Raw genomic sequence first — 12,639 nt, forward strand, 5'->3', positions numbered from 1 at the left:
CCCTTTAAATTACAAACTGAAATGAAAGAAGCTTGAGACAAGAATGTAGAATTTTTCTGTGTCGCAGACATGTAATTCTGTTTAGTTTTTTAAAACTCAAAACATTTGGTAGTCCAGGAATTCTTTCCTAGTATATTGTTGTTCAGACTTTAAGTTAATGGATCTCAGGGTACTGTCATGAAACAAAGTAGATTCCACGGTGCAGAAATGGACGTGAATTATTTTCCAGCCAGGTCTGAAGAACCTCTAATCCCACCATGCAGAAGCCTTTTCTAGCACTTGATTCATTCCAGACCTGGCAAAGAATGGTAGCAGCTGTAGCTCCAATGTGCAAGGTGTCAATTTTGGGAAGGCTGAGTGAAAAGGGGCAAGGCAAGGCACAACCAGAGTTCTGGAGAAGTGTTTGTGAAGATAGAAGAATTGGAAGACAGGAAGGTCCAGGGAGTTGCCCTGCTACTCAATCTTGCTCATATTGTGGCCGCTATCCCAGAAACATCACTAGACAAATATATTTATCTTTGCTAGCTTGAGAATTACATTCCCTAAGCAGGAGAAATTGAGTAACCTCACTTCGATCTTGCACAAGAAACCCATTTGGATAATGGAACTGAAAAGGTCCTGAATATGTCCAGACTATAATTTTAGAGCGAAGGGGAAAGCCCTTTGCACATATTTTGAAGTTCCTATGATGGTTCCTAAGATCAAGTGTGGTGTATTCTGATCTATTCTTTTGATTGATTGATTGATTGAGTACCATCGAGTCATTTTTGACTTCTAGTGACTACATAGATAGGTTTTCTCCATAACAATCTACCCCTAACCTGTTCTTTCATATCTCCCAAGGATGCATTCATTGCCATTGTAACTTAGTCCATCCACCTTGCTGCTGATCTTCCTCTTCTCTTTCCTTCCACCTTTTCTAGCATTAAAAGAAGCTCCTCCTCCTCCTCCTCCTCTTATTATTCTGTCACGAATCCCCCTATGAGTACAGCAGGAGATAAATTTGACTAAGAAACAGTGTCGCTCAAGGGCTGAGCCATGATGCTTCAACAAGGACCTGGTCCAGATAAAAGCTCTGTAACAGCAATACAGGCTTGAACACTTCCCGCCTGTCATCCCTGCAGCAACTGTAATGGTTTTATCAATAGTTCTGCTCCCTTCGTCGTACCACGTTCCTCACATCCTCAAATCCATCTTTTGGGGGGGGGGGAGGGAAAGAAAGAGAGAAATAAAAAGAAAACGGCGGTCCTCCTAGCTCGCTTTGCTGGTTGCTTTGCTGCAGCCCTGGGCGGGCAATAAAGAGAGCGAGTCAGAGGCAGCCCAGCACCCGGCGTCTTTCTCCCCTCGGCAGCACCGAGATGTCTCTTCTGGACGCCCGACCTGCCGGTATCCGGAAACACATCGCCTGGGGCGCTTTTAGCTTCCTCTCATCCCTTGCCCGGCTTTCTGCTCGCGCGCTCCGACTCTCCGGGGCTCCGCATCTCCCTCTGGAAGTTGCCCGGTCAATCTCTCTCGCCGCCTCTCCAGCCGCGCCGAATCACCTCAGCGAGAGCCGCCCGGAAACGCGCCCGCGTCCAACCGAGCCGCGCTCCCGTTTCCACAGTCGAGGTTGAACTAAGGCTCTTTCGGGTTGCGGAGCAGCCTGGCCGATGCGGATAGGGGATGCCGGGCAGGTTTTAAGCGAAAGGCGGGGGGGGGGGAGAGACGAGAAGGCAAAGCAAGGCAAGGCGGGAGAGGCAGCTGGTGCAGAAGCAGGCGCAGCAACAATGAAGGTGTGAGGGCGAAGTCGCCTGAGCTGCCTCTCTGGTCCTCCTCCTCCCTCTCTCCCTCCTCCTCCTCCTCCTCCTCCTCTTCCTCCTCGGTCTTCAGTCGCCGTCTCCAGGAGGGGCATGGAGGGAAACGGATGTCCGACTCGCTAAGCAAGCCCTGCTTTGGATCTATCCCCGTGGACGCCCCTCTCTCGAGGAAAATGGTCAATAGAGACATGAATGGCTTTCCTGTCAAGAAGTGCTCTGCTTTTCAGTTTTTTAAGAAGAGGGTAAGAATGTTTTCAACACATGGCTGGTTGATGATGCCAAAAGCCTACTTGATTGACGAGCGAATCTCGGGATCTCTTGTCTGTCTGTATCTGTGTATGTATATCGTAAGGGTCATTTTACAAGTGCAGTGGAGTGACACCGGGACTCTTTATTTGTTTTAAACGAAAGTGGACAAAGTGGGAGTGCACGGCACTACATAAGCATCGGTTTTAATTTTGTGGTCAGAATGAAGCTGAACGGTAGACTGATGCCCGAATAAGAGCTGTATACAATGTGTGTTTATATAGACTGAACTCTGCTTTCTACAGAAATTCGGCAATAGTGGCTAGATGGAGCTTCCATGCTCAGATGCAGTGTATCTTTGAATATCAAATGGTGGGGACAAAGGATAGAGAGTTTGTTGCCTTTGCATCTTGTGGTGATCCATTGTGATCTATCTAGAGAGTTATCTGGTTAGCTAGCGTTGTAAAGAGTTCTCTGATTTCAATAGATCTTTGATTCGATCCATCACAACTTTGTTTATAGCTCGATAGTCTTCTGTATTTAGCTGTATGGTCTCTGGGGGAGGTTTGTTCATTTTTCTCTCCTTCCACACAGTTCCTCATCTGAAAACGGGAATGCACCCTGACCTACTTTGTTCCCCCTCTAAAATGGGGGTTTGGTCTTTGGACAGATGGAAAGGACAAACATTGGAAAGAACTGTGCATGAAAATAGAAGGCAAAATGATGGCTGTCCAGCCCTGTTACATAGTCTCTCTCTCCCATTGTGTGGCTCTTTTAGCTTTCTCCATTTTATCATTCAAGCAGTTTGTGACCCTTTCATTCATAATCTTCCAAAGTGCTGCATTATTTCGCCTCCATTCATCTCTGGATGCTGAGCTATTTGCAGGTTCAGCAGAACTGTGCCCACAGCCTATAATCTACCCAGTAACCATGGTTTATTCTATTCAATCGCAATCTAGGTGCTAAGGCAGGAAAGAAGAACTGGCACTGATTGTTTACATTGGAGGGCTATTACAGAGCTTATTTCACTAAATTCTCTGGCTCCTTCTTAGCTTGTTGCATGATGTGATGTAACATAAAATCCAGTTTGCTTTTGAGGTGGGGAAAAATTGTACCCATGATGTAATGCTTGGCTGATGATGCCTCCTTGTCTGGGTACAAGCTCACAGCTGCCTACAAAGTCTTCCTTGTTAGTCCTGTTAACAGCATCCACTCTCATTCAGCAGTTCTGGGTACCATGAGATTTAGCTAATCAACCAGGCAACATTTTCTCTCTTAGAATGGCAATACAGAGGTCGAGAACAGATGATTAAGAAACAAGAGCGAAGAGGTTTCCAGCCCTGTTTCTACCTAAACCCTTTCTACAAGGATGTCTCTCTCTCTCTCTCCCTCCCCCCCTCTCTCTCTATCTATCTATCTATCTATCTATCTATCTATCTATCTATCTATCTATCTATCTATCTATCTATATGAAGACCAGATATTTCATGTGAAGTACAATAGTAAGAGCAGGCAGATTGTGCAGTTCCTTCATTCACCAATTTCCATTTATCCTCCCTCTGCCTTATATGGAGGAGACTGTCACTTCCATTTAGCCCAGTGGTTAAATGCAGAAAAGAGATTCCAGCCGGAAGCTCCATCTCTCTTAGCTCGCCACAGCAGCAAGCATGACCCAGTTGCGCACTGCAAGGAACTAGTTTTGATGCATGAAGTGGAAAATTGGAAATAATTCCCACAGCTGTGCATTTGGTGTAACAGAACATGGTCTTCCCCCTCTCCATACGGCCCTATGGTCAGGCTGCTTTCCTCAGAATCTGCTTACCTTGCCATCTTACAAGATTTACCCTGACAGAAGGGTAAAACCCTTGAATTTAATAATGTTATAAGTGACGGTCACGGCCCTAGTCTTAGATAAGGCTACAATTAGCCTTGTAGGTAGGTGCGCTTTCTACAATAATGTTGGCATTGTTGTGGATAAAGATTGAGTATACGGTATTCTATTCAAGTTCACATTTGCTTAGTTTGTTTTCTGTACAGGTAGACTCAATGTACAACCATTCGTTTAGTGACAGTTACAAGGGCACCGAAAAAAGTGACTTATGACCATTTTTCGCACCTAATGACTGTTGCAGCATCCCCATAGTCATGTGATCAAAATTCAGACGCTTGGCAACTGACTCGTATTTATGATGGTTGCAGGGTCCCGGTGTCATGGGATTAGCTTTTGAGACTTTCTGACAAACAAAGTCAATGGGGAAGCCAAATTCACTTAACAACCATGTTATTCACTTAAACAACTGCAGTGATTCACTTAACAACACGTGGCAAGAAAGATCATAAAATGGGACAAAACTCAATGACTGTCTTGCTTAGCAGTGGAAGTGTTGGACTCAATGTGGTACGTCAAGGACTTACCTGTAATTGAATTGTAATCGTACCTGAGAATGGGTCTTTGAAGCTTTGTCAGGGGTTTATCGCCGCAGCATGCCGAAACCTCTCCCCCCTCCCAGTGCTGTTTGGAATGGCATCCCTGATGGACACATGTCTTGTATCAAAAATGTCAGTGCTACTTCAGCTGCAGCCCTTTCTTTTTCTCTCACATGCTCATCACTCTGTACATTCTGGCCGAACTGTGGAATGTGAGAAATGTACGCCACAATAATTGCTGGTTTGTATGAACACCCATGCCTTGTGTTTGGTTCACTTGAGATGAAATTCCATTTGAAGAAATTTCTGGCTTTTAATCACTCAGCGCTCCAGGCCAAGGCAAATTCTCATTTCTCCATCTGCATAGTCCCAATCAGAGACATTAGAGGTCACGGCATTCTATTTGTTTATTTTTTTTAAAAAAAATGTTTCTGCTCATCTTGACCCATCACTATTGCCCTATCAATAGACAGATCAACTTTCTCAGTAGAGACTACAGTGCTTGTGGTGAGTGAATGGATTTTGTCCCATTGATGGCTAGTTAGTCAGTGGAATAATATTTGGGATACATGGCAGCTCAAAACTCACTGGTATGGAATGTGTGGCTTAGGGCAGGGGTCTCCAACCCCTGGTCCATGGACAGGCATCGCTCTGCGACATGTCAGAAACCGATCTGTGCAAACAAACAAAGCCCCATCTGCGGGATGCAGGCAGTACATGAAACCACACCCCCTCCAATCCGCAGAAAAACCTCTCTTCACGGAATCTGGTGCTCAAAAGGTTGGGGACTTCTAGCTTAGGGTATTCTGTTGATACTTGAGGAGAAATATATTTAAAGTTATGGGACATTGGATATTACACGGGAATGCACAAGAGTTAAATATTGTTCTTAAGCTCAACCACATATTCTAAATTTCACTTATCCTGTTTTCTTCCACATGTTTTAACTAGTCTGGTATGTAATACTCAGTAACTGAAAGATAGGTGTGATATTGTTACAAAATATCTGTTGATTTGTGCTGAAATTCCTAATGCTAGATATTGCAAATACAGTCTAACCAACAGTAGTGGATCTTAGAACAAATTAAACTTGCTATTGCTTCCATTGCCACTGGCTTTAAAAGTAAAATGGTTCGCATGTATGTGTATGTGTGTATGGGTGCATGTGTAAAATTCATCTTCAATTCAATGTCAGAATAGTTTCGCAAACATATATTTCAGAAAATAAAAGTGGTAAAAATCATACAATAACCAGTTGGAAGGGATATCACACAAGGAATATCATATGTATTGTTCAACAAAACATGAAGCTAGTCCACTGTTCATTTCTGCAAAAGTTTTGGTAAGGCCTGCTAGCAAGCTATGCTGGTCAAAAGGGAATTTTTGAGGCAAACTGATAGTACAGAGAAACAAAACTACAGTAGTAGTTTACCACAGTTTCCCAGTGATAGTATATTTGACCTTGAAAAATGAACCCCATCACAATTCTGCTGCAAACATCCCATGCAAATCCTGTAGAACCATGGATCTGCATGACTATTATTTTACAGGAGCATGGGGGGGGGAGTGTCAAAAAAGGTGTGACACTCCAAAACCTACAACTTTTTGTGCATTGATGGAAATCCCACCCCACTTGTTTCACCTTCCAGTAAAATTAGCAACATGACCACATGTTTTTCTTAAGCTTCAACAAGCATTTCTCACAAAGATTGGAAGCCCACAAATCTTATAATGCCAACTATCAATGTAACTGTCAGATTTTTGTTAAAAGTGTGTGTGTGGGGGATTGCCTATCTATGCTTTTGAATTTGGCTAAGTCAGGCGTTTTTAGACTTTTTTAGGCCATGGATTTAAACAAAGTCCCAGAATTCCTGGTCAAGAGGCAAAGCTGTGGTGATAAAAACTAGCTGTGTTGGAGTGAACTTTAATTCTTTAGTCTCTCAGATAACATCAGGTTGTTTCAGAACACTAAATACATTTTTAAAAACCCTGACCAAGTCATGCTAGAGTCAAAAGAGAGAGGCAAGGCTTTTGATTGAGGAAACAGGAGGACCAGAGAGTTGCTTGCATAGTACTAACAGATACACCACATTGAAAATCACATTCAGATTAATATTACAAGACTAATTGTTAATATAAAGCCATATCATTCTCTGTGGAATAAGGTTACATACAATATTCTGTACAAATTCTTGCTTTTTCTGGTGCTGATTGAGAGTCGAATGAATAATAAAAAACACTGACAAGGTAAATCCAAAAATAATTTGGATGCAATTCCACATTATCATTCTTTGCTTAACACAAACCTGCATATTTCCCATTTCCATTTTTCCTGTGTACTCCATTCTTGGCATCCCTCAATTTGAATTGAGTTGGAACCCCAAATATCCTGCTACTGAAAATATATTACTGAGTAATATGAATGGCTTTTATTGTAACCCAGATTAAATGTAAGAAGTTTTGAATAGAATCAATTTCCACTAAGCTTTCCATGTTAGTTGAAGAAAGATCTATATATTACTTGCTCCCACGGAGATCTGTGGTTCAAAATTATTCTCACAACAGTGCTGTATTCACACAGCCTATGCCCAAGCTAGAATTCAAGACCTATTACTTTGCAGAGATTGGTTTGCAAGCAACACTAGTCCAGCAATATCCAGTTAGATCCCTAGCATGCTAAAAGTGCACATATAGGGACAAGCAAGCGGATTCAAATATAGTATTAATTATATTCAGCAATATCAGGCATCCAAAGAATCCCTTTTCACTTTGTCCTTCTGATTTATAAAACGTTTTCAGTTATAGTGGAAATGAACTAAGTATTCATAGTATGAGCAATGAAACTGACTTTCAGTAAACAGGAAATAAACGCATTCTTGTTCTTGTCTCCACAACCCTATAGTCATAAGAGCACAAAAGCAATAACGTACAATTCATAATTGATATGCACCCTGAAGCAATATCCTGGAATGCATTCTGTATGCATTCCTGCAGTCTGAGCTTGTTTTTTTTCCCCTGAACTTCATGCCATCAGCTTAAAATATGGTACAAGCAGAGTCTCTGTATTACATGATTTACCAGTATCAACATGCAAATAACTTATACACATAGCCGCCCACATAGTGTTAGGGCTGCTAACTGTAAGTAGAAGGTCAAAAAGAAATAAAATGCAGACAATATAGATTATTTCATTCATGTTTTACATATGTACGGTTTTCAAAAAACAGAAATAAATCACTTTGGCATTCAGTTACATCCATTAACAGATCTTAGCAGTTTTCTTGGCATGGTATGAAAATGGTCTGCCTTTATTTTTTTGTGGGAAGTTTGTTTGTTTCTTTGTTTTTACTTTTCCATCAAGAAATTTGTGGAAAATATTAATTCAGTTCAGAAAATAACCTTTAAAAGTATCTTTAAAAAGAACTAAGTTAAAAACAGAATCCTTTAATTTTTCTGGTGCTGTCAGATATATCCCTGTATCCCTGCAAAAGGAGAGACATTGGCTTATTTCAAATAGAATCTTTAATATTCTATTTATTTATTAAATTTATGTCCTGCCCATCTCTCTCTGCAAAGTGACATCAATTTTAATTAGAAGGCAAAGATCAGTCATCCATCAACTCAGTTCCGTGAACAAACTCATTGAATTAAAAAGCACATACCGTAGTTCCAGAGAAAATAAATACAGTGGTACCTTGGTGCTCAACTCCTTTGAAACCCATCAAATTTGGTATTCAATGTATTTTGACACGAAAATTTTGTCCCGATACTCATCATTTATTTGGTACTCAATGCACAAGCTAGATTATTTACAAGGGTCTTCAAACGTGGCCCTTTTACGACTTGTGGACTTCAACTCCTAGAATTCCTCAGCCAGCGTGCCTGGCTGAGGTATTCTGGGAGTTGAAGTCCACAAGTCATAAAAGGGCCAAGTTTGAAGACCTCTGAGTTAGAACCTGTTGGAGTCACTTTGTAACTCACTACATTATTGCTTATGAGAAGAATTTGTTTGGTACTCATCGTGCCTCCTGGAACCAATTAATGATGAGTGCCAAAGTACCATGGTATACTTTATCTTATGTTTGTCAAGCTAAAACAAATATCTTCCTTTCAAAAACCTTATGCCTCACCATTTGAACTGAAATTGAGGTCTTTCTCGTTCATTCATTCATTCATTTTCTAAACTGCCCCATCTCCCTTGCTCTTTTAACCTCTACATTCCTACTGGCTAAATACTAATAAAAATAGGTGATTTTAGAATTATTCCATTCAGATTTGAGCCATTATTGAAGCAGTCTTTACAAACAAATCTCCATTCATTTATTTATTATTTCTTGTAAGCTGGCTATCTCTGGGTTCTTAATTCCCACTGGTTCCATCATCCTAACCCAGTGGTTCTCAACCTGTGGGTCGGGACCCCATTTGGGGTCAAACGACCATTTCATGGGGGTTGCCAAACAATGCAGTCCGCCATTTTTTTCCCCTTTTCCTTAGCTGTGCTACTCCCTTTTATTCTTTTGGCTTTTGAAAGCCAATAGAATAGACTCTCTTGAATAGAGTCTAATTCTATTGGCTTTCAAAAGCCAATAGGAATTGTCCAGGCTGTCTCTGCCCTGCTGAGCCCGCCAAAAGTCCCAATCTGCAAACGGTGCTGCACCAGTTGAGTAGTCCTCGACTTACGACCGGTTGAGTAGTCCTCGGCTTACGACCGGTTGGGGGTCGCGGCATTAAAAAGGTTGAGAACCACTGTCTTAACCCCTGCAAATTTCAGAAAGATTTTACAAGTAGATTCAGCTACAGGGGGATTTGTGGAAGGATTTTTAGTCAGCGTTTACATCAAAACTCCATGAGTTTGAGTGAATAATCATTATTAGATAAGTGGCTTGTTTGTAGCTTTTATTTTGGTCTGCTACAGGTTCTCCACAATTTTATACTTAGAATGCTTTCTAAGTCAGAAGAAATTTTCCTGGGAAAGGGGAAGCTTTGGAAATCAATCCTTCTGGTCCCCTGGATAGCTGGACCCTCTTAGAGTGCTTCTTGAAGAAGAAGTAATCAATTATAATTGTTAGATAGGTTTTTCTATATTCTCCAAATTTAATTTTCCTTAAAGTTGCAGAATGATATTTTTTTTTTCAAACAAGCACAATATTCTGCAAAATGAGATTGTGGGGAGAATATATTTTAAATACATTTGCTATGTTATCTAACCTAAACAGTTGTCACCTTTTTCTGTAGGTCTAAATTGTCTCCAGATGGTTTCAATAAGAGCTCTTTTGAAGTGCAAGTTTTTATTCTTTCACTTATGTTGGCTTTTCATTCTGCGTAAAGAAAGACTAATTGTTCAGCCTGTTATGATAGACCAGCTCCAAGTTTCATGAAATCATGTGGTGCAAGTGTGGGAGAAAGAGAGAAGAAAGGGAAAAATAATGGCAGTTTCACAACTTCTGAAATGATGCCCTACTTAAGCCCATGACAGATAACCCAACTATCTCCTATCTTATTAAAAGAAAGCTTATTTATCTGCTGGATAAAGGCCAAAAAGACAAACAGATGGTGAATAGGAACAAGAATGTAGCATTCTCCAAAAGACAGAGGAATTAATTTTCTTTGCTTTTGAAAAACTGAAGCTAGGATTTTTGAATCGCAGTGCTGATAATAGATCTAGTTCACTTTTTAAAATTAGACAGTGATTATTCTACCAATTTTGGTGAGGCTGTTGAAAGAAGACATAGAAGACAAAAGAGAAACTTCTTGTTTTCCTTTCATTATAATTTCAAATAAATGTAAAATTCATTTTCAAACTAAATTCCTCCCAAGATACTTTTGAAAAAAAAAATAGAGCTTCACAGCATATGAATATTATGCTTCTTATTGACAGAAATGCTTCTGTTCAAGTAACAAAGTATCTTTCTTTGACTCTTGCATGTTTGATCCATTCTTCCAAGCCTCTTTACTGTTTTTTTCAAACTTGTATGTCTTTCCCTGTCCCAATTTTGACTCTACCTCCCTCCTGGCATGGTCCAGTGTTGATGTTCTGAAAGTATTTCTGAGTGGATTATACACAACTGGGCATAATTTTCATCCTAATCAAAACACATTGAATTTGTTGTCACAATATAATCACTCTCTCCCAATTTGGATTCTCTTCTTTATGTTGCTGAATCTGATAGCATTTCTATTTCCAACATCAACCTACCATTTGCCTCCAGCTGTTTACAAAGAAGTTATAATTATTATGGCCTTTTACTGCTGTTTGTTCGTAGTATTTGGAATGTAAAGCCACTCTGTTATTGAAGAGAACAATTCCATTGACTTTATCAAGCTAACAATTTATTTATCATTAATGAATGTTTGTGCTTTCAAAAACATTTCTATCTCACCCAGTGCCATAGATCTTATGTGCAATACAAGAAGTATAACAATAGACATTAAAATTACAAGCACACTTGCATCACTATGAAGTCACTACTTGCAAACAAGCCAAATCTCACTATTCTGATAATTAAGATAAAAAAGCTTATGTTGGATAAACAATTCAAAGAGCTTTAACCAAGTAAAAATAAAGTCAAGTTTAGCAACAGCATCAAGGTATGTTTGAATATTTTCTACCACTGTCTTCCGAAGGCTGTGCTTGGTAGCTAAAGAGTTTTGGGTCTCAGTAGTACTAAATTGAAAAATCTCCAGGAAATTATAGGACTGGAGGTTTGATGAAATAGGAAAAAAAAAAATCTGGAAGAAGTCAATGACAATTTATTTTCATATAGTTGCCACTTGAGTGTCTCTGAAATAACTAGGATTCAAGCTTGACTTGAACAAAACACCCTCAGATTTATATGAAAATTAACAACAAAAGAGGTAAAAGAGGCCATTTATGTTAACACTTAGCAGCCATCTCTCAACAGAGGGGGAGGGGTAAGACACCACCTATCTCCTGTCTCCAATGGACTCCTTTCAGCAGTTTCACAAAGATTCCACGCCCATTTGCATTCTGATTCAGGTGACCCTGGGGGCAAAAATAACCCCCCAAGTGGCCTCAAGACCTCTCAGGGAGAGTGCTAATGACCAGACGACTGCAAAGAAATACAATCTTTCCATTCCCCCACCCACCAAAAAAAAAAAAAAAAATCCGGTCAGAAACTATCCTTCCATCCCCCCCACCACCACCATCCAATCTCAACTCTCAGCACCTGTCCTCCATGATCAGTCCTTGCAAGAACAGATATTACAGCATCTCCAATAGAAGGCTGCCAGTCTCTGTTTGAGCTCATCGTGCAAAGGGAAGTCTCCCATCTCCCTAAAAAATTGGTTCTGCTCTTACTGTTGGAAATGTCCTTCAAGTGGAATCTGCTTTCTTGTAATGTAAGAGCTTCACTCTGAATCCTGAATTCTTGGATGACTAGAAAAATACGGCCTTCTTCTGTACGAGACCCCTTCAGATATTTGAAGACAGTACGCATCATTCATCTTCTCTTCCTAAACCTACATGCATCACCTTCCTTCCTTCCTTCCTTCCTTCCTTCCTTCCTTCCTTCCTTCCTTCCTTCCTTCCTTCCTTCCTTCCTTCCTTCCTTCGCTTCCCCCTCCCCTTGTAAGACTAACTATTCAATCTTCTTGTTATCTTATTCTTCCCTGAAGGTATTCCAAATATTTATCCAAATTCTTCTTAGTGTGATAACCAGAACAGATAGAATCCAGTCTATTCTTTCAGAATTGTTTTGTTGCACTTTTTTCTAGGATTGACTCTTTTCTCTATTTATAGTTTGCAGGCAAAGAGGAGGGGATAAATTTCAAATGGGTGCAGACTGCATGGAACAGTATACCGACCTTGAAGGCTCAGCTCCTGGGAAATGGCAGGCTGCAGAATTATTTGCCTGGAACTATATTTAAAGTCGTCTGGGGTTGCCTGGCTGTGTTGAATTGCATTTCCAGTTTAATTCATCTGAAAGATTCCTTATGCTTTGTTTTCTTGCAATGCTGCCATTAGAAAACCCAGGAAAAGGTCCAAGAAAGGGCTGCAAACTAGACTCTTTAGGATGATAATGACTTTTCCTATGGGAGGGAGGGGGAATATCAAAAATGCCAGTTAGATCTGGGCTAGCTGCCCATTTTTTAACAGAGTCCTACAGCTATAAAAATAAGTGGAAGCAATTTCTTTCTCTCTCTCATTTCT

At 40.4% G+C, this 12,639-nt stretch overlaps 1 protein-coding gene across 1 annotated transcript in view; it reads left to right on the forward strand.

Annotated features, from left to right (window-relative positions):
- Positions 1 to 1,268: 1,268 nt before the first annotated feature.
- Positions 1,269 to 12,639, forward strand: part of SGK1 (serum/glucocorticoid regulated kinase 1) — an 89,885-nt gene continuing 78,514 nt past the window's right edge. Inside the window, exon 1 of the mRNA XM_039323619.1 lies at positions 1,269 to 2,038. Within this exon, the coding sequence (XP_039179553.1) occupies positions 1,904 to 2,038 (135 nt within the window). The 5' untranslated portion in view covers positions 1,269 to 1,903. The remainder of the gene's footprint in view (positions 2,039 to 12,639) is intronic.

Source organism: Crotalus tigris, unplaced genomic scaffold (genome assembly GCF_016545835.1).
Source record: "Crotalus tigris isolate CLP2741 ecotype Arizona unplaced genomic scaffold, ASM1654583v1 scf7180000017611.44802233496:7321179, whole genome shotgun sequence".
In the NCBI taxonomy this organism is placed as follows: Eukaryota; Metazoa; Chordata; class Lepidosauria; order Squamata; family Viperidae; genus Crotalus; species Crotalus tigris.